We start from the raw sequence: 26262 nt of genomic DNA on the forward strand, positions 1-26262 counted from the left end.
TCTCTGTTTTGGTTTATGTTAGATTATGTGTAATGTCTTATCGTTTGTAGTCCAAATAATTATAAAATTGTATTTCAAAACCATAATGCATGATGGTCATGAAAATTGTTTGGACTGGTATTGTGAAAATAATGTTTGCGTTTCTCTTTGATGAGTGTTCTTGCGTGTGTTTGTGCTGTATATCTCTCACGTAGTGAACATTGTCATATAACCGTGAGGTTTGGCTAGCCATAAACCAGGTTCAACTCACCATTTTTATTCTTCAAATGTTCTGTACCAAGTCAGGAATATGGCAGTTGTTATCAAATATTTCGTTCTATGTATGTTTGCGTTTGTTCTTGTTGCAATTTGATCAGTGTTCCTGGTTGGTTTTTTTTTTCATCTTACAGTTTATGTGTTTTCCACGATTTTAGTTTGCTTTCCGGATTTGTTTTCTCTTGGTCGATTTATGATTTTTTAACACCGGTATACTACTGTTGACTCTATTCATTCAGATTTCGGACAATTGATTGGGCCACTTTAACAAAACATAACAATACTAATCAAAATGTTATCAGATTTATTTTAATTTGCATTCTTTGGAATGGTGTTTGCTTTGTTGCCAAAAACAAGTGTAATTCTGTGGAATAATCTATCTATAATACCTAAAACCTTCTATATTTCATAAACAATAAAAGAATAAAAGATTTTAGCACTCTCAACGCCTCATTTTCCACTTATACAGCCACATTCAGTTACAATCATATTAGGGAGAGATGTAAATATTATATTGCCATTATTATCATAATATACTATCCTTAAATGTGTACTTTTTGTTTCGGAACATGTATTGTTAGTTGTGCATGTGCCTTCACACACGCCCGTTTCAAACGATTTCGGTGCAATAATCCAGTCGGACCACCCGATAGTTTTGAAATCAACTAATAAATTGTCCATGCAACATGCAGAGTTATTTGCACATATTGATGTCTCTCTCTTTGATCGAATATAAGTTTTCACTTTAGTATGTAAAATAAGAAAAGGTCTTGTACGATTTAATCTCCGCTTTCGCCGAGGTCGTTTGATTTTAAGGTCTCTCATTTTATCCCTCGTCTTTTTAGATTTCCTGCGATTTTTTCTTTTCTTTTTATTCCTGCCACCATTGATTAAAATAAGTTGAGCTCTATGATCACAACCAACACAATTTAAATGTAAGTATAAATTTTGATCGTCTCTTTTCATTGCGTTTTCTATAACCTTTGATGGTACGGCCACTTTCAGCCATTTTGTTCTCTTTATTCTGGTTGTAACGGAAGCTACGACTGTACTAGGTTTCCCCTCCGTGTCTAAAGTCGATAGCTTTAAAAATATAGTTCTGACTTTCAATCTTTTACGTCTTCCATTGCTTCCTTTCTTCTTCCGTTTATATTTGATTTTAACCAGAAGGTCAGCACTAGTCACTTCTAGCTGACGACCTTGATTGTCTTGCACAACCTTGAACAGTACAACGTTAGCGTCACTCAGGTTTTCTGTAGAAATAATCAAACATTAAAAGTATTTTAAAAATATACAATAGTTAAGTGATAAATTCGTTATCATTGGATGGAATGTTTCTGTCCGTTTCTATAAATTTAATTTTTGGTGTGTGCATCATTGACGTTTCGGAATTATAAAGACTTCTTTGAAATGTGTTTGTCAACTGCAATGATTATTTTTTAATATTCCAAGATGATAGATGTATGTGTGTGTGATACCCTTAGTGTCTATCAACTTAAATGGTCTGATAACATGTTTTGAAAAAACTATTTACTGGGATATTGACACATCTCGTCGATTTACTTGAGTAGTAACACTACGGATGCTAATTGTGAAGCAGGATCTGTTTACCCTTCCGGAGCACATGAGATAAACCCCGGTGATAGGTTTAGTTCGTGTTAATAAGACTTTTGTGTGTTAGTGTGTGTTTCGTGCTTTTTTTTGTCATGGCATTGTCACTCAATTTGTTTTCGAATTATGAATTTGAATGTCTCTTTACAATTGGTATCATTCGTCTCTCTTTATTTACCTGGGATCTGTGAATGGCTAACGACTTCCTGTATTTCAGCATAGTATTCGCCTCTAGGTTTATTCACATGATTTACATCTTTTTTAATAGGACGACGACCGAATAATTTTCCAGTCACATGTCCTGATGCTATAGGTTTCCCGACGAATGGTCGGTCGTTTAGTCCTATCTTATTTAGTATTCTCACTTTTATAGCTGCAAGCTTTTTAAATCTTTCCAAGTCTGTTTGTATGGCAGGAAAAGAACCAAATTGTAGGGTGGATGAAATTGACATTACCATGAATAAGGTATAAAAATATATTGCATCCATTTATGGTGGTTGTCCTGTAATAAAGAAATAGATGTTTAATTCAATAATGAAGATTTGAAAGAGAGAAAAAAAAACACGTAGAAATAGATAACAGACCCCGTGTACAATTCTGTATAAGACTGTTACATGGCTCACATTATACATGATGCAATAAGTTTACAATTTTTCAGAGCTAAATTCAAAAGTAAGTCATTTGTTGTAGCTGTAAAAGTAAACAAAAAAATCTGGATTCATAGAAATTTTAAATACAATTGTTACTTGTTGAGTTCATTCAAATCTAATAATATTTCGGTCAACACAATACCAGATATCAGGTAGGAGTAATACAAGATGTTCCCGGCTGAGTATATTTCCAGAATTTTGATTGGATAACGCACGTCGTTACAAAATCCATAGCACCTGGGTGTTGCTAACCCATATATTCGGACGTTGCCACCCATTGCACCGGGGAACTTCATGCGCGTTTTCCTAAGTTCTATGGTTGTTCCTTGTGGAAATAGAATTCCGTAGATTATCCATGATATCTGTAATGAAGTATTTACTATGCCGGGAATAAGTCGTTATTACAACATAGCCATGTCGTTATTACTACAAATGATAAAAAAAAAATACTAGAAATGTATTAAAAGGCTATGTATAAAATAAGATAAGTTTTACTGTATATTCTCCCTGGATATCAGTTATAATTGTATGTAACAGGGATACTTGATGGAATGCTGTACATTAAGTAATTTGTTAAAACAGCAAAGAGTGCAATAAAGAATTTATGAATGTTTAAAAAAAAAAATTTAAATACTAGTATTCATTTTTAGCTCACCTTGTCCAAAGGGCCAAGTGAGCTTTTCTCATCACTTGGCGTCCGGCGTCGTCCGTCGTCGTCGTCGTCCGTCGTCGTTAGCTTTTACAAAAATATTCTCCTCTGAAAATACTGGGCCAAATTGAACCAAACATGGCCACAATCATCATTGGGGTATCTAGTTTAAAAAATGTGTGGCGTGACCCGGCCAACCAACCAAGATGGCCGCCACGGCTAAAAATAGAACATAGGGGTAAAATGCAGTTTTTGGCTTATAACTCAAAAACCAAAGCATTTAGAGGAAATCTGACAGGGAGTTAAAATGTTTATCAGGTCAAGAGCTGGGTTGCTGCCCCTGAATTAGTAATTTTGAGGAAATTTTGCTGTTTTTGGTTATTATCTTGAATATTATTATAGCTAATGATAAACTGTAAACAGCAATAATGTTCAGCAAAGTTAGATTTACAAATAAGTCAACATGACCTTAATGGTCAATTGACCCCTTAAGGAGTTATTGCCCTTTATAGTCAATTTTTAACAATTTTCATTAATTTGGTAAATTTATGTAAATTTTTACCAAATAATTTTCTATATTACTAATGGGCAAAGTTCATTACAGATATAATTGTAAGAAGCAAGAACGTTCAGTAAAGTAAGAAATTCAAACACATCACCATCACCAAAATACAATTTTGTCATGAATCCATTTGTGTCCTTTGTTTAATATGCACATAGACAAAGGTGAGCGACACAGGCTCTTTAGATCCTCTAGTTAACTATAGTCATAACCGACTTCCTTACAGTATAGTATTAAGTTAAGAAAATAAGTTATATGCGTAACCCAACAATCGTATGCCAGTAAAGTTGCATGTTGCATGTAAGCTGAGCATATAAATGAATGTTTATTATATATAAGTTAACTAATTAAAAAACTGTGTGCGTGATGCTATGCTCAAAATTCAAATGTAATTTGCATTATAATCACAAAGAAGTGCAGATTTCGCACGTGGCAAATTAACACCAGAATTCCAAAGTAAAATGAAAATTAAATAATTATAAAATTTATAAACACTTTCTATTTTCAGAGAAAGGTACAAGCTATTTGTATACAACATTTTTTCAATTCGTTTTAATGAACCTAAAATATATACACAATCCATGCATCTGTTAATTGATACGTTAAATTTAGGTTGATCGGTATTCTATATTTACCGTTTTAATGACTGTGTTCTATCATGAATAAACCTAATTTTAATTTAAAGCAGTTCAATTAAATGCATTTGAAGTGTAATTAAAAGTTGCAAATTAAAAAAAAACAGGCTTTACATCAGTTACAGAGTCGATGTTGGTTTTTTTAACTAAGAGTAAAAAAAAAGTAATACTGCATTTAGTCTGTTGTGAAGGAAAAAAGCGTACAAAGAGGGCAAAAAACACTAAAGTCAAGGAAGTTGCAGTGAGGTGAGATTTTTCATGCTTCGTATTGAAGGCCTCACTGTGACTTTAAGACGAAGTACCGCAATAAAAGCGCTCTTCCTTCGCTTTTTGTGTGTGTGTGTTGTTTATTAGCTGTTCGTGTACTGATTTTGTGCCATGGATGGATACCATATATCCGTTGGTTTTATTTACATTAAAAGTATGGTTTTATAGAACAATAATCTAACGATTGTTATGACTGATATTTCGTTCGAATACTCTTTTTTTTTTATACATTTGCATCAAACAGCAAAACCTAGTCACTCCCACAAGTTAATAAATAAAGAATATAATGACATCACTGTCCATTTGGTCGACACCTGTGCTAGTTGTGGGCCCCTAATTGTTCCATTCACCCAGTGTCTTGAATCTTTTTTAATATTTATAACTTTCAACATATTTCACATCATTTTAATTGAAAATACAAAGTGCATCTATTGAGAAATTCTTCAAGATGTAGACAGATTTAGTGTAAAGATCAATTAGACATGAACGGTGGCATTTATAAATGGCACATATTCATACAGTTTTATATCTCATAAAAACCACAAGACAGGTCAATTTATTTCAAAATTTTCAACTGATTTCTTGGCTACCTATTTAGTATTTTGCGTTAATTTGTATGTTTGATATTTATGATGGTGTTATCAATGATACAGCTCTGACAGACATATCAACACCAATACGCAATGAAAGATAATAATAGCTCCATCTCTGTTTACATAACCTATAACAGTTTGTAAGTCAAGGAAAGTGTCTATTATACCACTCATATCTTACCAAAATCTAAATACTTTACATATCTATAAAAATATATCTATATCTTAGAGATTATTTCATGCTGCGCTTTGCATTTTGTTATTGCTAAGCTAAGAATGCGGTGATTTACAGACTATTCAATGCCAACATAAGTATAGAAGTTATGCAATGTGTGTAGTATAGAAAGTCTTTATTCAACGTAGGCAAAATAAAAAAATTAATGATTATATCATGATGGATATCCTTTAATATGATGTGACTCGGACCCTTTTTAAAATATGACATTGGGGTATTCTATAGTTATTATATATATTTCTTAAAAATCCATGTAAAAATTTCACTGGAGCATCATTTTGTAAATATAGCTGTTTAACAAATCACTCTTAGTTTGGGATTAGTTAATTGGGGATCCTACGCAAAAACATAAAGCCAAAGGGTCTCTTTTGGGGTGATACATAGTTGTACTTTATTTATTAATAAATATTTTGTTTGCTCCTATTGCATTGACTATTTTACACAAGTGCAACCTATATTGGTCATAATAAATTCGTTCGTCAATATGTTAATGCAGTTTCCAAACTTTAAGGTTCGGCCAAATGTATAACTAACACCAATCTTAAAATACCACACCGCATTGTCTTTTTTTATAAAAAGGAAATGATATAATATAAGTACAATTTACATTCAAATCTTCTTTCAATCAAATGAAAGCAACATAAAATCTACAGTTTCAAAACGACTTTTATTTCTGTTTTTTCATAATTTGATACATTTGATACTCTTATAGTTATTTCTGTAGCTAATAAGATTTATATTTGCATGTTAAATATGTCAGCTGATTAGAACAAAACGAAATATTCTAATGACCACAAGGATCTCATTCTAATGTAACCCTTGCATATATATTCTTTGTGGCATCCAGAAGGAGAGTGACAAAGAGGGCCGGACAAAGAAGACCCTTTTCGTCGGTATTTTATTGACAGAAAAAGTAAGAATGACCTACTAAAATTCACTTTACATGTTATCCTTTTTGATCAATGTATCAGCATTCTTTGATTCTGGTTTGATACCAAATTGACTGTTATCATAATAAAGTACTTATATCTAAATATTTGTACACTGCTCTCATCTTAAAAATACATGCCAGTGTTTTAATTATACATGTAGACACAGTGTTCTTATGATAGACTAATTTATCACATGTATATCTAAAGGTGATCAAACAGACGTAGTTCATCAAATTATCATCCAGTCAAATAGGTGCAGTGAACTTACATAACCTGATAATAAGCTGAAAATTGCTTGTCAAATTCTGTAAATCCACTCTTCTGGTTAAATTCTCATCAATCAAAAAAATAATAAAAAATGTCTATCAGAGGATTAAACAGTTATTTAAAAAAATCATGAAATATGAAAAATTGTACCCTGAAAGTGTTCGCTGTTCCACAAAAGTACGCATGAAACATGGAAGATGTTGGATGAAATATTTAGTTTTGTCATGACAAGAAATGTGCGTGGTTAATTGTCAGTCGACAGAGTTTTTTATATGTCAAGTAGATACCAAAATCAACTCCTTGGAGAAGAAGGGCTAAGGTTCAGTAATCCAGGACAAACAATACCAACAAACACTTGAGAAAACTCGAAACAAAAGAACGTCTCTTTTATTGTTGTTCTTTATATCTATGTCCTAGTATGTATTATTTTTCTAACGCAGAGCATGATGTTTAAATTGACACCAGTCAATGGCTTTGGCTAGAGCGGAGATCTAGTACGTTGTCGAAAACACATTGAAAACAACAGATGCAGGGTAACACCAACAATGTATAGACATATATAGAGTGAACGTTTATAATTTATAAGTAATATGACAGTTCAATTGCTATATCACGAAACAATATATTGCTTATTACATATATATAATTTTGAGTCAACAATGTAATTACTCGAAGACACGATTTAACAATTTTGACGAAGAAAACGTTTTACTTTTTAGTGTTAATTAAATGATCTACAACTAATCACTTGAAGAAAAGGCAATGAATCTTATTCCTATTCAAGTATGCTTAATTATGTTTGAAACATATATTAAGTTTGTAATGTTGTGTTTAACTGCAAGCTCATGCATTCACTTGGTAGTAACATATGTGATCATTTGCACATTTTCATACCCGTACAAACGAAAACAAAAGAAACACAAGATGATTGTGTTCGTTGTATATTCCGACACAAACCGTACCGTACATAAGTTGCACATTTCCTACGTTTTCATTTAATCTTTTTCATATAAAAGTGTTATACGATAATTATTTACGTTCTACCTATAAATGCAAACAAGTAAACAAGTATAAAGATAGATATGAAGAATATGTGGTATGAGTGCCATGAGACAACAACTCTCCATCCAAGTAACAAATAGTAAAATTTAACCAGAGGTCAAGATACGGTCAACACGGAGTTTTGGCTCACACCAGATGTCTAACTCGCTCAATGTTAACGTTCAGGGAAAGAATAAAAACATGCAACACAGCAGTAGGACATTACCAGTTGGAGTATTTCATAATACAAGATGGAAGGAAGTGTAGTTTCTTAGCAAACTGGCACGAACATTTCATAATACAAGATGGTAGGAGGTGTAGTTGCTTAGTAAACTGGCACGAACATTTCATAATACAAGATGGTAGGAGGTGTAGTTGCTTAGTAAACTGGCACAAACTTTTCATGATACAAGATGGTAGGAGGTGTAGTTGCTTAGTAAACTGGCACGAACATTTCATAACACAAGATGGTAGGAGGTGTAGTTGCTTAGTAAACTGGCATGAACATTTCATAATACAAGATGGTAGGAGGTGTAGTTGCTTAGTAAACTGGCACGAACATTTCATGATACAAGATGGTAGGAGGTGTAGTTGCTTAGTAAACTGGCACGAACATTTCATGATACAAGATGGTAGGAGGTGTAGTTGCATAGCAAACTGGCACGAACATTTCATAATACAAGATGGGAGGAGGTGTAGTTGCTTAGTAAACTGGCACGAACATTTCATGATACAAGATGGTAGGAGGTGTAGTTGCTTAGCAAACAGGCACGAACATTTCATAATACAAGATGGTAGGAGGTGTAGTTGCTTAGCAAACTGGCACGAACATTTCATAATACAAGATGGGAGGAGGTGTAGTTGCTTAGCAAAAAGGCACGAACATTTCATGATACAAGATGGTAGGAGGTGTAGTTGCTTAGCAAACTGGCACGGACATTTCATAATACAAGATGGGAGGAGGTGTAGTTGCTTAGCAAATAGGCACGAACATTTCATGATACAAGATGGTAGGAGGTGTAGTTGCATAGCAAACAGGCACGAACATTTCATAATACAAGATGGGAGGAGGTGTAGTTGCTTAGCAAAAAGGCACGAACATTTCATGATACAAGATGGTAGGAGGTGTAGTTGCTTAGCAAAAAGGCACGAACATTTCATGATACAAGATGGTAGGAGGTGTAGTTGCATATCAAACTGGCACGAAAATTTCATAATACATGATGGTTGGAGGTGTAGTTGCATAGCAAACTGGCACGAAAATTTCATAATACATGATGGTTGGAGGTGTAGTTGCTTAGCAAACTGACACGAACTTTTCATAATACAAGATGGTAGGAGGTGTAGTTGCATAGCAAACTGGCACGAACATTTCATAATACAAGATGGTAGGAGGTGTAGTTGCTTAGCAAACTGGCACGAACATTTCATAATACAAGATGGTAGGAGGTGAAGTTGCTTAGCAAACTGACACGAACATTTCATGATACAAGATGGTAGGAGGTGTAGTTGCATATCAAACTGGCACGAACATTTCATGATACAAGATGGTAGGAGGTGTAGTTGCTTAGCAAACTGGCACGAACATTTCATAATACAAGATGGTAGGAGATGTAGTTGCTAAGCAAACTGGCACGAACATTTCATAATACAAGATGGGAGGAGGTGTAGTTGCTTAGCAAACTGGCACGAACATTTCATAATACAAGATGGTAGGAGGTGTAGTTGCTTAGCAAACTGACACGAACATTTCATAATACAAGATGGTAGGAGGTGTAGTTGCTTAGCAAACTGACACGAACATTTCATGATACAAGATGGGAGGAGGTGTAGTTGCTTAGCAAACTGGCACGGACATTTCATAATACATAATGGTAGGAGGTGTAGTTGCTTAGCAAACTGGCATGAACATTTCATGATACAAGATTGGAGGAGGTGTAGTTGCTTAGCAAACTGGCACGAACATTTCATAATACAAGATGGTAGGAGGTGTAGTTGCTTAGCAAACAGGCACGAACATTTCATAATACAAGATGGTATGAGGTGTAGTTGCTTAGCAAACTGGCACGGACATTTCATAATACAAGATGGTAGGAGGTGTAGTTGCTTAGCAAACAGGCACGAACATTTCATAATACAAGATGGTATGAGGTGTAGTTGCTTAGCAAACTGGCACGGACATTTCATAATACAAGATGGTAGGAGGTGTAGTTGCTTAGCAAACTGGCACGGACATTTCATAATACAAAATGGTAGGAGGTGTAGTTGCATAGCAAACTGGCACGGACATTTCATAATACAAGATGGTAGGAGGTGTAGTTGCTTAGCAAACAGGCACGAACATTTCATAATACAAGATGGTAGCAGGTGTAGTTGCTTAGCAAACAGGCACGAACATTTCATAATACAAGATGGTAGGAGGTGTAGTTGCTTAGCAAACTGGCACGAACATTTCATAATACATGATGGTAGGAGGTGTAGTTGCTAAGCAAACTGGAACGAACATTTCATAATACAAGATGGGAGGAGGTGTGGTTGCTTAGCAAACTGGCACGAACATTTCATAATACAAGATGGTAGGAGGTGTAGTTGCTTAGCAAACTGGCACGAACATTTCATAATACAAGATGGTAGGAGGTGTAGTTGCTTAGCAAACTGGCACGAACATTTCATAATACAAGATGGTAGGAGGTGTAGTTGCTTAGCAAACAGGCACGAACATTCCATAATACAAGATGGTAGGAGGTGTAGTTGCTTAGCAAACTGGCACGGACATTTCATAATACAAGATGGTAGGAGGTGTAGTTGCTTAACAAACTGGCACGGACATTTCATAATACAAGATGGTAGGAGGTGTAGTTGCATAGCAAACTGGCACGAACATTTCATAATACATAATGGTAGGAGGTGTAGTTGCTTAGCAAACTGGCACGAACATTTCATAATACAAGATGGTAGGAGTTGTAGTTGCTTAGCAAACAGGCACGAACATTTCATAATACAAGATGGTAGGAGGTGTAGTTGCTTAGCAAACAGGCACGAACATTTCATAATACAAGATGGTAGGAGGTGTAGTTGCTTAGCAAACTGGCACGAACATTTCATAATACAAGATGGTAGGAGGTGTAGTTGCTTAGCAAACTGGCACGAACATTTCATAATACAAGATGGTAGGAGGTGTAGTTGCTTAGCAAACTGGCACGAACATTTCATAATACAAGATGGTAGGAGGTGAAGTTGCTTAGCAAACTGACACGAACATTTCATGATACAAGATGGTAGGAGGTGTAGTTGCATATCAAACTGGCACGAACATTTCATGATACAAGATGGTAGGAGGTGTAGTTGCTTAGCAAACTGGCACGAACATTTCATAATACAAGATGGTAGGAGATGTAGTTGCTAAGCAAACTGGCACGAACATTTCATAATACAAGATGGGAGGAGGTGTAGTTGCTTAGCAAACTGGCACGAACATTTCATAATACAAGATGGTAGGAGGTGTAGTTGCTTAGCAAACTGACACGAACATTTCATGATACAAGATGGGAGGAGGTGTAGTTGCTTAGCAAACTGGCACGGACATTTCATAATACATAATGGTAGGAGGTGTAGTTGCTTAGCAAACTGGCATGAACATTTCATGATACAAGATTGGAGGAGGTGTAGTTGCTTAGCAAACTGGCACGAACATTTCATAATACAAGATGGTAGGAGGTGTAGTTGCTTAGCAAACAGGCACGAACATTTCATAATACAAGATGGTATGAGGTGTAGTTGCTTAGCAAACTGGCACGGACATTTCATAATACAAGATGGTAGGAGGTGTAGTTGCTTAGCAAACAGGCACGAACATTTCATAATACAAGATGGTATGAGGTGTAGTTGCTTAGCAAACTGGCACGGACATTTCATAATACAAGATGGTAGGAGGTGTAGTTGCTTAGCAAACTGGCACGGACATTTCATAATACAAGATGGTAGGAGGTGTAGTTGCATAGCAAACTGGCACGGACATTTCATAATACAAGATGGTAGGAGGTGTAGTTGCTTAGCAAACAGGCACGAACATTTCATAATACAAGATGGTAGCAGGTGTAGTTGCTTAGCAAACAGGCACGAACATTTCATAATACAAGATGGTAGGAGGTGTAGTTGCTTAGCAAACTGGCACGAACATTTCATAATACAAGATGGGAGGAGGTGTAGTTGCTTAGCAAACTGGCACGGACATTTCATAATACATAATGGTAGGAGGTGTAGTTGCTTAGCAAACTGGCATGAACATTTCATGATACAAGATTGGAGGAGGTGTAGTTGCTTAGCAAACTGGCACGAACATTTCATAATACAAGATGGTAGGAGGTGTAGTTGCTTAGCAAACAGGCACGAACATTTCATAATACAAGATGGTATGAGGTGTAGTTGCTTAGCAAACTGGCACGGACATTTCATAATACAAGATGGTAGGAGGTGTAGTTGCTTAGCAAACAGGCACGAACATTTCATAATACAAGATGGTATGAGGTGTAGTTGCTTAGCAAACTGGCACGGACATTTCATAATACAAGATGGTAGGAGGTGTAGTTGCTTAGCAAACTGGCACGGACATTTCATAATACAAAATGGTAGGAGGTGTAGTTGCATAGCAAACTGGCACGGACATTTCATAATACAAGATGGTAGGAGGTGTAGTTGCTTAGCAAACAGGCACGAACATTTCATAATACAAGATGGTAGCAGGTGTAGTTGCTTAGCAAACAGGCACGAACATTTCATAATACAAGATGGTAGGAGGTGTAGTTGCTTAGCAAACTGGCACGAACATTTCATAATACATGATGGTAGGAGGTGTAGTTGCTAAGCAAACTGGAACGAACATTTCATAATACAAGATGGGAGGAGGTGTGGTTGCTTAGCAAACTGGCACGAACATTTCATAATACAAGATGGTAGGAGGTGTAGTTGCTTAGCAAACTGGCACGAACATTTCATAATACAAGATGGTAGGAGGTGTAGTTGCTTAGCAAACTGGCACGAACATTTCATAATACAAGATGGTAGGAGGTGTAGTTGCTTAGCAAACAGGCACGAACATTCCATAATACAAGATGGTAGGAGGTGTAGTTGCTTAGCAAACTGGCACGGACATTTCATAATACAAGATGGTAGGAGGTGTAGTTGCTTAACAAACTGGCACGGACATTTCATAATACAAGATGGTAGGAGGTGTAGTTGCATAGCAAACTGGCACGAACATTTCATAATACATAATGGTAGGAGGTGTAGTTGCTTAGCAAACTGGCACGAACATTTCATAATACAAGATGGTAGGAGTTGTAGTTGCTTAGCAAACAGGCACGAACATTTCATAATACAAGATGGTAGGAGGTGTAGTTGCTTAGCAAACAGGCACGAACATTTCATAATACAAGATGGTAGGAGGTGTAGTTGCTTAGCAAACTGGCACGAACATTTCATAATACAAGATGGTAGGAGGTGTAGTTGCTTAGCAAACTGGCACGAACATTTCATAATACAAGATGGTAGGAGGTGTAGTTGCTTAGCAAACTGGCACGAACATTTCATAATACAAGATGGTAGGAGGTGAAGTTGCTTAGCAAACTGACACGAACATTTCATGATACAAGATGGTAGGAGGTGTAGTTGCATATCAAACTGGCACGAACATTTCATGATACAAGATGGTAGGAGGTGTAGTTGCTTAGCAAACTGGCACGAACATTTCATAATACAAGATGGTAGGAGATGTAGTTGCTAAGCAAACTGGCACGAACATTTCATAATACAAGATGGGAGGAGGTGTAGTTGCTTAGCAAACTGGCACGAACATTTCATAATACAAGATGGTAGGAGGTGTAGTTGCTTAGCAAACTGACACGAACATTTCATGATACAAGATGGGAGGAGGTGTAGTTGCTTAGCAAACTGGCACGGACATTTCATAATACATAATGGTAGGAGGTGTAGTTGCTTAGCAAACTGGCATGAACATTTCATGATACAAGATTGGAGGAGGTGTAGTTGCTTAGCAAACTGGCACGAACATTTCATAATACAAGATGGTAGGAGGTGTAGTTGCTTAGCAAACAGGCACGAACATTTCATAATACAAGATGGTATGAGGTGTAGTTGCTTAGCAAACTGGCACGGACATTTCATAATACAAGATGGTAGGAGGTGTAGTTGCTTAGCAAACAGGCACGAACATTTCATAATACAAGATGGTATGAGGTGTAGTTGCTTAGCAAACTGGCACGGACATTTCATAATACAAGATGGTAGGAGGTGTAGTTGCTTAGCAAACTGGCACGGACATTTCATAATACAAGATGGTAGGAGGTGTAGTTGCATAGCAAACTGGCACGGACATTTCATAATACAAGATGGTAGGAGGTGTAGTTGCTTAGCAAACAGGCACGAACATTTCATAATACAAGATGGTAGCAGGTGTAGTTGCTTAGCAAACAGGCACGAACATTTCATAATACAAGATGGTAGGAGGTGTAGTTGCTTAGCAAACTGGCACGAACATTTCATAATACATGATGGTAGGAGGTGTAGTTGCTAAGCAAACTGGAACGAACATTTCATAATACAAGATGGGAGGAGGTGTGGTTGCTTAGCAAACTGGCACGAACATTTCATAATACAAGATGGTAGGAGGTGTAGTTGCTTAGCAAACTGGCACGAACATTTCATAATACAAGATGGTAGGAGGTGTAGTTGCTTAGCAAACTGGCACGAACATTTCATAATACAAGATGGTAGGAGGTGTAGTTGCTTAGCAAACAGGCACGAACATTCCATAATACAAGATGGTAGGAGGTGTAGTTGCTTAGCAAACTGGCACGGACATTTCATAATACAAGATGGTAGGAGGTGTAGTTGCTTAACAAACTGGCACGGACATTTCATAATACAAGATGGTAGGAGGTGTAGTTGCATAGCAAACTGGCACGAACATTTCATAATACATAATGGTAGGAGGTGTAGTTGCTTAGCAAACTGGCACGAACATTTCATAATACAAGATGGTAGGAGTTGTAGTTGCTTAGCAAACAGGCACGAGCATTTCATAATACAAGATGGTAGGAGGTGTAGTTGCTTAGCAAACTGGCACGGACATTTCATAATACAAGATGGTAGGAGGTGTAGTTGCTTAGCAAACAGGCACGAACATTTCATAATACAAGATGGTATGAGGTGTAGTTGCTTAGCAAACTGGCACGGACATTTCATAATACAAGATGGTAGGAGGTGTAGTTGCTTAGCAAACTGGCACGGACATTTCATAATACAAGATGGTAGGAGGTGTAGTTGCATAGCAAACTGGCACGGACATTTCATAATACAAGATGGTAGGAGGTGTAGTTGCTTAGCAAACAGGCACGAACATTTCATAATACAAGATGGTAGCAGGTGTAGTTGCTTAGCAAACAGGCACGAACATTTCATAATACAAGATGGTAGGAGGTGTAGTTGCTTAGCAAACTGGCACGAACATTTCATAATACATGATGGTAGGAGGTGTAGTTGCTAAGCAAACTGGAACGAACATTTCATAATACAAGATGGGAGGAGGTGTGGTTGCTTAGCAAACTGGCACGAACATTTCATAATACAAGATGGTAGGAGGTGTAGTTGCTTAGCAAACTGGCACGAACATTTCATAATACAAGATGGTAGGAGGTGTAGTTGCTTAGCAAACTGGCACGAACATTTCATAATACAAGATGGTAGGAGGTGTAGTTGCTTAGCAAACAGGCACGAACATTCCATAATACAAGATGGTAGGAGGTGTAGTTGCTTAGCAAACTGGCACGGACATTTCATAATACAAGATGGTAGGAGGTGTAGTTGCTTAACAAACTGGCACGGACATTTCATAATACAAGATGGTAGGAGGTGTAGTTGCATAGCAAACTGGCACGAACATTTCATAATACATAATGGTAGGAGGTGTAGTTGCTTAGCAAACTGGCACGAACATTTCATAATACAAGATGGTAGGAGTTGTAGTTGCTTAGCAAACAGGCACGAACATTTCATAATACAAGATGGTAGGAGGTGTAGTTGCTTAGCAAACAGGCACGAACATTTCATAATACAAGATGGTAGGAGGTGTAGTTGCTTAGCAAACTGGCACGAACATTTCATAATACAAGATGGTAGGAGGTGTAGTTGCTTAGCAAACTGGCACGAACATTTCATAATACAAGATGGTAGGAGGTGTAGTTGCTTAGCAAACAGGCACGAACATTTCATAATACAAGATGGTAGGAGGTGTAGTTGCTTAGCAAACAGGCACGAACATTTCATAATACAAGATGGTAGGAGGTGTAGTTGCTTAGCAAACAGGCACGAACATTTCATGATACAAGATGGTAGGAGGTGTAGTTGCTTAGCAAACTGGCACGAACATTTCATAATACATAATGGTATGAGGTGTAGTTGCATAGCAAACTGGCACGGACATTTCATAATACAAGATGGTAGGAGGTGTAGTTGCTAAGCAAACTGGCACGAACATTTCATAATACAAGATGGTAGGAGGTGTAGTTGCATAGCAAACTGGCACGAAAATTTCATAATACATGATGGTTGGAGGTGTAGTTGCTTAGCAAACTGACACGAACTTTTCATAATACAAGATGGTAGGAGGTGTAGTTGCATAGCAAACTGGCACGAACATTTCATAATACAAGATGGTAGGAGGTGTAGTTGCTTAGCAAACTGACACGAACTTTTCATAACACAAGATGGTAGGAGGTGTAGTTGCTTAGTAAACTGGCATGAACATTTCATAATACAAGATGGTAGGAGGTGTAGTTGCTTAGTAAACTGGCACGAACATTTCATGATACAAGATGGTAGGAGGTGTAGTTGCTTAGTAAACTGGCACGAACATTTCATGATACAAGATGGTAGGAGGTGTAGTTGCTTAGCAAACAGGCACGAACATTTCATAATACAAGATGGTAGGAGGTGTAGTTGCTTAGCAAACAGGCACGAACATTTCATGATACAAGATGGTAGGAGGTGTAGTTGCTTAGCAAACTGGCACGAACATTTCATAATACATAATGGTAGGAGGTATAGTTGCATAGCAAACTGGCGCGAAAATTTCATAATACAAGATGGTAGGAGGTGTAGTTGCATAGCAAACTGGCACGAACATTTCATAATACAAGATGGTAGGAGGTGTAGTTGCTTAGCAAACTGGCGCGAACATTTCATAATACAAGATGGTAGGAGGTGTAGTTGCTTAGCAAACTGGCACGAACATTTCATAATACAAGATGGTAGGAGGTGTAGCTGCTTAACAAACTGGCACGGACATTTCATAATACAAGATTGTAGGAGGTGTAGTTGCTTAGCAAACTGGCACGAACATTTCATAATATAAGATGGGAGGAGGTGTAGTTGCTTAGCAAACTGACACGAACATTTCATAATACAAGATGGTAGGAGGTGTAGTTGCTTAGCAAACTGACACGAACATTTCATGATACAAGATGGTAGGAGGTGTAGTTGCTAAGCAAACTGGCACGAACATTTCATAATACAAGATGGTATGAGGTGTAGTTGCTTAGCAAACTGGCGCGAACATTTCATAATACAAGATGGTAGGAGGTGTAGTTGCATATCAAACTGGCACGAACATTTCATAATACACGATGGTAGCAGGTGTAGTTGCTTAGCAAACTGGCACGAACATTTCATAATACAAGATGGTAGGAGGTGTAGTTGCTTAGCAAACTGGCACGAACATTTCATAATACAAGATGGCAGGAGGTGTAGTTGCTTAGCAAACTGGCGCGATCATTTCATAATACAAGATGGTAGGAGGTGTAGTTGCTTAGCAAACTGGCACGAACATTTCATATGTGTAATAGAAAAACATCGGGCATGTGGTGTCCATCCATGACTCAAAATCAGTACATGCACAGCTAAACAATACACACACAAAAAAGCAAAATAAAAAAGCGCTTTTAACTACTTGACATTTAAAAGACATGTTTCGTAAACAGCAAGTAGAGCACCAAGAGTAATGAAAATGTGTGACAGGGTGTCATAGCCAGATGAAGCTAGGTGCCAAATATCAAGAAGCTATGACATGTTGTGGCTGTGAAATAATGCTTCAGAAATCTGGTTTTGATGACCTATAAGAACATTTTGGGGCGTCAAACAAAATGGTATATATCAGTCGGAACTATCTGAGCTCACTTTGTCTGAGTTTTTAAAACGGAATCATTTGCAAGATTACTGACTTTTGAATTAACAATCTAAACCTCCTGGTGTACAAATATATGGATCATGCTGTTTTAATGATGAAAACTGAAAAAAAACGTACCTGTTAGCAGCTTGCATGTATAGAAGTCCTCATGTAAATTTTAAACTATCATTTTGTCACAATTGCCTGCTGTTGTATTGTTTAAAGCATCCAATTAAGACCGTTTTGTCAGAACTTATTCTGTTGGTGCTGTTGTAACGTTACGTCAGATTTAAGTTCTGTGTGAAAGTGTTTTATCTATTTAAAGGCATTAGGTGATGATAAAATTTCAAAACTGCCACTTAAGTATAACATTGGCAATCCTCTGCATTTTTGAAATGCCCGTGGTGAAATAAAAGCTTTCTGGCAGTCTCCAGATGCAAAGTTACTAATTATTACACTTGTTTATATTCTTTCTCTCTTAGTAAGTGATTATGACTTGTTAATACTCTGATTCATTATCCACACCGATTGGCTAACAGCCTTTTGTCATAAATGTTCGGTTGGGGATTGTTAAACTTTTTAATATGCTTTTTAACTGTTCGAGATTTTTTCACCTATTCATACCGTACTCCAGTTGATTATTATTCACGAAATACAAAGAAGTCATGTACTGAATCACATTATGACTTTCACATAATTATAAAACAATTATGACATTGTTGATTCAAAGATTTGAATTGTTTTTAAAGATAAGACAGTTAGTAGACCTCTCGTAGACCTATATCTTGTGACTGACAAGCATATAAGCAATTACATTGGATTTTACCTTTACATATTGAATTATGATGGTAAACTCTGAAAGATTTTAATTTTGATACGAATAAAATCCGGAAATAGTTAAACTACCTCAAGACGGTTTGGGTAATTGTCTAGTTAACTTGTAAAAACGTTGCCGCGGAAGCATTTTATTATAAAACCGAGCACAGGTTCAATGCTTATTCCCCAATATAAAATTTGGAAAACCATTAACTTGGTCCTAGCTAAGAGATTTGTCACTAAAACATAGACACCAATTACCTCGGTCATAGCTAAGTAATGGGTCACTAAAACATGCACATCCACTAACAGGGTAATAGATGAGTAATGGGTCACTAAAACATGGGTACCCATTAACATGGCAATAGATAGGATTCTAAGTAAATGGGTTACTGAACCATGAAAACCATGTAACTCGGTCGTAGCTAAGTAATGGGTTGCCAAAACATAAACATATATTTCTTAGGTACTATTACGTAGTTATAAATACTAGTACCCTCATTCAATAACGCTTTTAAACATAACCCTCCGAAGCAAAGTAAGAGTCTTATCCGTTTTTTGAAAACCCACGAAAGCCATGTCTTCGGGGCTAGCTAAGTAATAGGTCAGCATAACACGAAAATCTCTTACCAAAATAAAAGATAAGTAACGGGCCACTAACGCATGCAAAACCATTACATCGATGGTTAGAAAAGTAACGGGTCAACTAAAAATGGAAAACACTGAACTCGGTCACATCTAAATAAGGCCGTTAGTTTTCTCATTTGAATTGTTTTACATTGTCATTTCGGTGGTGCCTTTTATAGCTGACTTTGTGGTATGGGCTTTAATCGTTGTTGAAGGCCGAACAGTGACCTATAGCTGTTTATTTTTGTGCAATTTTTGTCTCTAGTTGATAGTTGTCTCATTGGCAATCATACCACATCTTCCTTTTTTTTTATAAGTAGTGGGTCAGATCTTAACCTCAAATTCACGAGAACATGGATACTATTAACTCAATCATTGTCAAGTACCATGAAAATTCCTAACTTAGGTTAAAAAATGAGTAGTGAGTCAGTACTAAAAACTATTACATCGGCGTAAGATAAGTAATGGGTCACCAATCTTGTGACGTGGGCAAATTCAAAAATCAACTCTACGCGACGTTTCCATTACTGAAGAAATGCGATGGGTCGGAAGCGACTTCTCCGGGCGATAGAACGTGATTATTAGACTCTGCATTGAAGGCGATTTCTGGAATAGACCTTTGTTACCACTTAGCTGTGACCTTTTGATACATTGATTGCTTATTGTTTCAAGAATTGAACTTCAACGTTTTAAATTAATCTTGTACTCTCTTTAGTGAAAGATGAAAGGTTGATTTAAAACAATATAACTACAATAAGATTCTGCAAGCAGATATGAATTCCAAGAATCTTTTTGAAATCTCAGTAAAAGTTTCCAGAAGTGCATTTCTGTACGTAATGCAATGTATTTATGGGAAAAAGATATAAACGATGCTGAATAAACAATTCTTTAAAACATAATCAATGACGAGGACAACGTTCCAACGTTTATTGCACTTGACTATTATATCACATGCAGTTTTAAATTATTTAAAGAGAGTACTTAAAATTACTCTAACGCATTAGTGAGTGCTTGCTTCAAATTGAGTGTTTGTCCTATTTGGCATATTCTATAGACATGCAGTTTATACATATATTGTAAGTTGGAATTCGTTCCAGACACTTATTACAGCATGTGTATTTGATGAATGCGTAGAGAAGGTGTTAATAGCTGGCAGGCTAATGCTTGTTACTTGTCAAACATCTTTGTCATGACGAACCGATTAAAATAAGTACCGGAAGTCATGATCGCTACATTATATTTTTATATAATCCAATTCTATTCGCTTAGAAAAATACATTCTCTCACGATCCACTAAATGTCTAAACCAATTCAAATTAATATTATTAATTTTTTTTTGTGCTTTCTTGGTTTCAGAATTCTCTCGCGTGTACATTCTCGATTGTCTAATTTGTATCTCCCGCCTTTTGCTGGACATGCGCACGAAGACCTTGGGCTAGAAACAAGTTGTTGAGTGTACAATTTAGTGCTTCAGTAAGAGTATTGACATTCTATACCCCAATTATGTAAAAGTTTTGACCAATAAATGAATTATTTATAATTTTTTTCACCCCGGCTGCAAAAGATTTTTAGTGATAACAATCGATTGAATTTAAGAGATTCTTGCAGTGCAATATAGGTACGCTCTTATGTGATCTTATGTCTCAACGGGACATCATTCCCAAGAAACAAACAATGAGCAATAATAAAGTAAAGTCTTCATTATATTTGTGATCTTCGTAAAAATGCTTTTTATAAGTTTATCAACATGAATCACGCTTTTTAAAAGAATGAGTTTCACTTGTTTTTGTTAATAAAAGCACCCGTCTACACCAAAATTTGCATTTAGAACAAACAAGGCCATTCCTCCCAGTCGATTTAAGAAAGTGTGCGATACTTTGTTCTATTCGATATAATATGCTATTTTATGCATAACCACTTGGGCGATATAAAGCAGTAGCAGTATGTGGAATGTACTAAAAATGATTCTTGCTATAATGACAGTAGATATATTTATTTATTTTATATAAAAACCTCAGTCTACAATTCAGTTTCAAAATTATTGAACTATCTATAAATAGTTTAGATATAATTAACCTACATCACTTGTGAGGAGATAAGACCTCACATATTATGTCTGATAACAAATAATAATATTATTGTTCTTACGCATTTTATCAGAAAATAGTTTTTCAGATATAGAAAATAAATATCTCATTAGTCAGTTATAAACACGACAGTGAAAATAAACTGAGTGAGGTCTGGTGGTCCACAGAGTATGCATATATATCATGGAAAACGATCTTAATATAAAATATTATAATATATGACTCAGAAACATAAAAATAAAAACCACAAAATAGTGCATTTTCACACAGGGAATAGTTGATTTCTTTGATAAACTTGGAGCGGCTTACAAGACTTTTAATTGAAATTAGAAATTGGAATGCTATTTTTTGGTTGCCAATTGCACTAATATGGATTCATTGAAAATACATCACTTTGTTAAGAGCATTCTTTAGCGTTTGTTTTTTTACATAACATGACCATCTATTAACGGTCATATTTACAGAGGAATACTCGAAACAAAGATACAACATCGAATTTCATAGAATGAAATGTAATGTGCGTTGTAGAAAAAAAAACATTTACTTTTTTTTTTTAACAAAATACTTTCGATTGATGGTTATAGGTGAATTGGTGTTGGTTCTCATATGTACAAAAACATCAGATGTTTCAATCTGATAAGATTTGTTTTAGACAGTTGATTACAACGTTAAACTGTCTGATTAGAAAGCTCAGAAAGATATTTCAAGATTATAAATCCGTAATTCAAGATTAAATACCTTAAATTGTATTACCAACATTAATTTCTGAATTTGACATTTATTATTCATTCGAAATTCAATATATCTAAAATTAAAAGTTAAAAGACACAAGGTCATGTTTTTCTGTCTTTCACTGTTTATGACGTCGTAACACTAAATCTAATGGATGTTGGATGTGCACTAATTAATAATGTAGTTTTAGATACATGATTTTTTTAATTACTTGTTATCAGCTTTGAACTAGCTGTCAGTAAATTCGAAAGCTCTCAGATCTGTAGTTATTGTCTTATTGTTGTTGGATGTACATTGTGTACAAGTACCCAGCAACGTCTACTCTTTGTCTTTGTTTGATGTTTTTCTATTTATATCCATCTGATAAGTTAAACCTTTTTCAACTGATTTGTGTAGTTCGTTCTTATGTTGTACTGTTACACCAATATCCCAGGTGATGGGGCGGGTTTGGATCCCGCTAACATGTTTAACCCCGCCCCATTCTGTATGTTTGTACCTGTTCCAAGTCAGGAGCCTGAAGTTCAGTGGTTGTCGTTTGATGTTGTGTTACATAGAATCATTGTTTTTTTTGTACATAAATTATGCCGTTAGTTTTCTCGTTTAAATTGTTTTATATTTTGAAAAAAGAAAAAAAGAAAAAAAAGATTGTGATTTCAGAGCCTTTTATTGCTGACTATGCGGTATTGGCTTTGTTCATTGTTGAAGGTCGTACGCTGACCTACAGTTGTTAATTTCTGTCATTTAGTCTAGTGATGAGTTCTCTGATTGGCAATAGTACAGGCTGAGTATATCGTGTGTAAGAAGCAACCCTTTACAGCCGATTGCATTGAGTGCGTAGGCAAATGTAATATCTTTGGTTAGCTTGCTTGCTAGCTGAACCGTGAAGTTATTATTAGGTGAGGTGTACTACTATAGAATGACGATTGGTTAATACCTGGTATAGATATGATTTATCTAACTGGTACGACATGAAAAAATGACAGATTTGGATTGGTTAATGCAAATGAGTTAATTTACTCTAACCCATGGCTAACATTCTATTACCCATTACGGATACGCTTCATCAAGAGTGCGCTTGTTAATACTTATAGTTGTTATTGTATTTGAATTTAAAAGCCATTAATGACAGGACAGTAAGTACAAAAAAGCTAATAACATGACAATATTTTCTGGGGTAACAATCATATCTGAGTGCGGCATGCGGTTACTAATGAGTGACAAGAATCAAAATCATAAATCAAGTTCTAAATCATCCCGAATCTAACAGACACTCGCATGAATATTATACTAACACACAACTCCAAAATAGAGGAACTAAAGGTGACAATGGCAGTCAATAATCTCGATACGTATACCAGTAAACTTTGAGTTAAAACCTTGCGCATATATATCGATTTATCATATGCAATCGGCAAGTATCAATGGATTCTTTTGAGAATTCATGTTTTATCTCCTTCAATTCAAGTAATACCGCAACCTAAAATAAAATATGTTTTAACATTTGAATGCACATTTCTAATGCCAATAATATTACCAATGTAATATTTATTGCATTGCATTGAATAATAATACTAACTGATGTTCCTGTGTTTTCTTTGGTAATTGTATTATGAACAACAAACTAAGACAAATATTGTATAAACACAAACAATACTCACTTTCTTGAAACTATAATACTATACTATTCCATTAGTCTGAACCTTCAACACTTAGGATGGAGTAAAGTGCTTCGTTGATGATTCCTCTACTAAAAAGAACGCGGCAGTGGAAGTTGAGTGTTTCTATCTTGACGAGGTATTACGTATTCTAGTAGATAATTATTTGCAGTAGCTAGTCAATGATTTATAATGATAGCTCCCGAAATTTTTATTGGAACAATAAATTTATTTATATTTTTTTTTAAAGTCTAGACTGTTTATTGCTTATACACGAAATTTTTTCCAAACGTTTCAATTATTTCAATTTATTCCTTCTTCTTCGTGCATTTTTGAGTGCAGAAAGAACCAAAGCACTGAATTCTCATTTGTACTGATACGCAAATTGGAGATGTGGCAATTTTTAGAGCGAACAAAATGCTTATTAAAATTAAATAAATAGACTAAATTTCCTATATATTGAAAGGTAACAAATGATCTTCGAATATAAGCCATGATCTACCAGTCCATTATATGATTGAAATGAATAAATGAGCTATAAACAATTCTAACTTGTTTTATTTTTTAAATAATGGTACGTATTACAGTACAAAGAGAATTAAGTGTGAGTGACGTTATCTCAACAAAACAGGACGGGACTACAGAAATTAATTCATAATGATCCTTCATGTAATAGTGATCCGATACAAATAAATAAGAACTATTCAGTATAATTAAAAAGACTTCAGTCCAGTAATTGAATAAGCAATGACTCAAAGTTAGTATACTGTACCTTTAGGGGTGCTTCATCCGCCCTTCCGTAAAATTTTCTGAAATCTTTTCTAAATCTACCGACCTAGCAACGATACAAATAGACAGAATAAAAATGTAAAGGTGGTTTTAAAAATTGTGTTCTTTTTCATGAAATCAACCTATTGCTACAATTGATTTCAATTGGTCTTTTTCTATTTTTTCCACTGAAACAATAATGTCAATAAAATGTTGTAAATGATAATTGTAAGACCCTTTAAGAAGATTTGTTAGTTCCGGATGTCAATGATGCCACATACCATGCTATAAATGATAATAGTAAGACCATTTAAGAAGATTTGTTAGTTCCGGGTGGCACTGATGCCACACACCAGTAGGTATTATAAATCATATTTTATCTTTTTTTCAGAATTTACAAACTGTATGTCTTAAACAAACTTATTAGTTTAAAAAATGCATTAAGAATTTATAATTGTTTTAAATAAAACAATTTCATTTTGTTAAAATCAAACTATAAGTCGTATCATTTTCCCAAACTTCTTGAACCACGAAACTTGTAGAACCCTGATAAAGTAAGCATCTCTTTTAAAAGTACCAACTGCCTACTTTTTTTGCCATCCATTTCGAAGAAGACTTTGTATTTAGAAAACATTGATATTCTGGTTAATTAAGTTTTGAACATTTTTTCATTAATGATTTGGAAAGGTTGCGCAAAATGTAGAAAATATAAATGCTTTCAAAGAAAACCCTTTTTATAATTTAATCCATTTGTTTCTATATGTACGAATATTTGTTTAGTTTGTATGCCGGTTGGCGAAGAAAAAAACATTTTCTACACATATAGCACCAGGAAGATTATAAATATCTGTAATATTTCACATTTTTTTCATTACAAATAAACAATTATATATATAGATGTTCAAAAGTACTTAACATACCGATAAGATGAAGGTCATCAGATAGTGAAGAATTTCCCATAGGTTACTCGCATACTTATTTTAAATTTTCTAGATTATAAACAGACTACAAAAAGCTAAGGAAAATGAAGATGCATAGGGGAGCAATCAAAAGTCAAAACTTGAAAAAAAGACAGACACAGAAAAAAAAGGAAATATGATGTAACGACAAAAACACCGTCATTAAACACTACTGTTAAAATTGAAGATTGACTTATACCATCACAACTGGGATTGAATGAAAGTGCTTGTGAATGATTAGCAATTTCTATTCCGGCGTATATACAAAATTTAGTCCTGGTATCTATGATGAGTTTATATCCAATTGAAGCACGCGTCTTGTAACACATGACAACCAATAATCCGGGAGCAAGTCCCGTTTGGTAATTTCATGATCGAAGGAAAGGGTGTGTGATTGTAGCAATGCATACGGAACTTGATCATGGTCATCTCGGGTACGATATAGCTAGATAATAATTTTATTTATCTAATTACAAACACAATTCTATATCAATAGTATTGTAATTGTTATTAAATACATCAAATACAATAATTACAAACTTAATCTTGAATTATATCTATTTTTTAGAAATATATCTATTTTTTTTAAATTTACATGTGACGTCACTTTTGTGGCGTCGATTTAGTCGTGTGACAGACAATGCGTGGTTCTGTTGTACTGTTTTATGTCCTGACCTTGGT

At 35.4% G+C, this 26262-nt stretch overlaps 2 protein-coding genes across 3 annotated transcripts in view; both read right to left on the reverse strand.

Moving 5' to 3' along the window:
• Nucleotides 1-26262, reverse strand: part of LOC139513645 (uncharacterized) — a 250764-nt gene that overhangs the window by 115817 nt on the left and 108685 nt on the right. The gene's annotated exons all lie outside the window — the stretch shown is intronic.
• Nucleotides 543-24373, reverse strand: LOC139513605 (inhibin beta B chain-like). Of its 2 annotated transcripts, none has more exons than XM_071302258.1 (3): nt 23858-24373; nt 2045-2368; nt 543-1508 (listed from the first exon to the last, which is right to left on the reverse strand). In XM_071302258.1, exons 2-3 carry the CDS (start codon nt 2352-2354, stop codon nt 706-708), a joined length of 1113 nt encoding a protein of 370 aa, XP_071158359.1. In that variant the 5' UTR covers nt 2355-2368; nt 23858-24373; the 3' UTR covers nt 543-705. The 2 variants fall into 2 exon arrangements, with proteins under 2 accessions (XP_071158359.1, XP_071158360.1); XM_071302259.1 differs by lacking the exon at nt 23858-24373 and adding an exon at nt 18076-18393.

Source organism: Mytilus edulis, chromosome 2 (assembly GCF_963676685.1).
Source record: "Mytilus edulis chromosome 2, xbMytEdul2.2, whole genome shotgun sequence".
Lineage (NCBI taxonomy): Eukaryota > Metazoa > Mollusca > Bivalvia > Mytilida > Mytilidae > Mytilus > Mytilus edulis.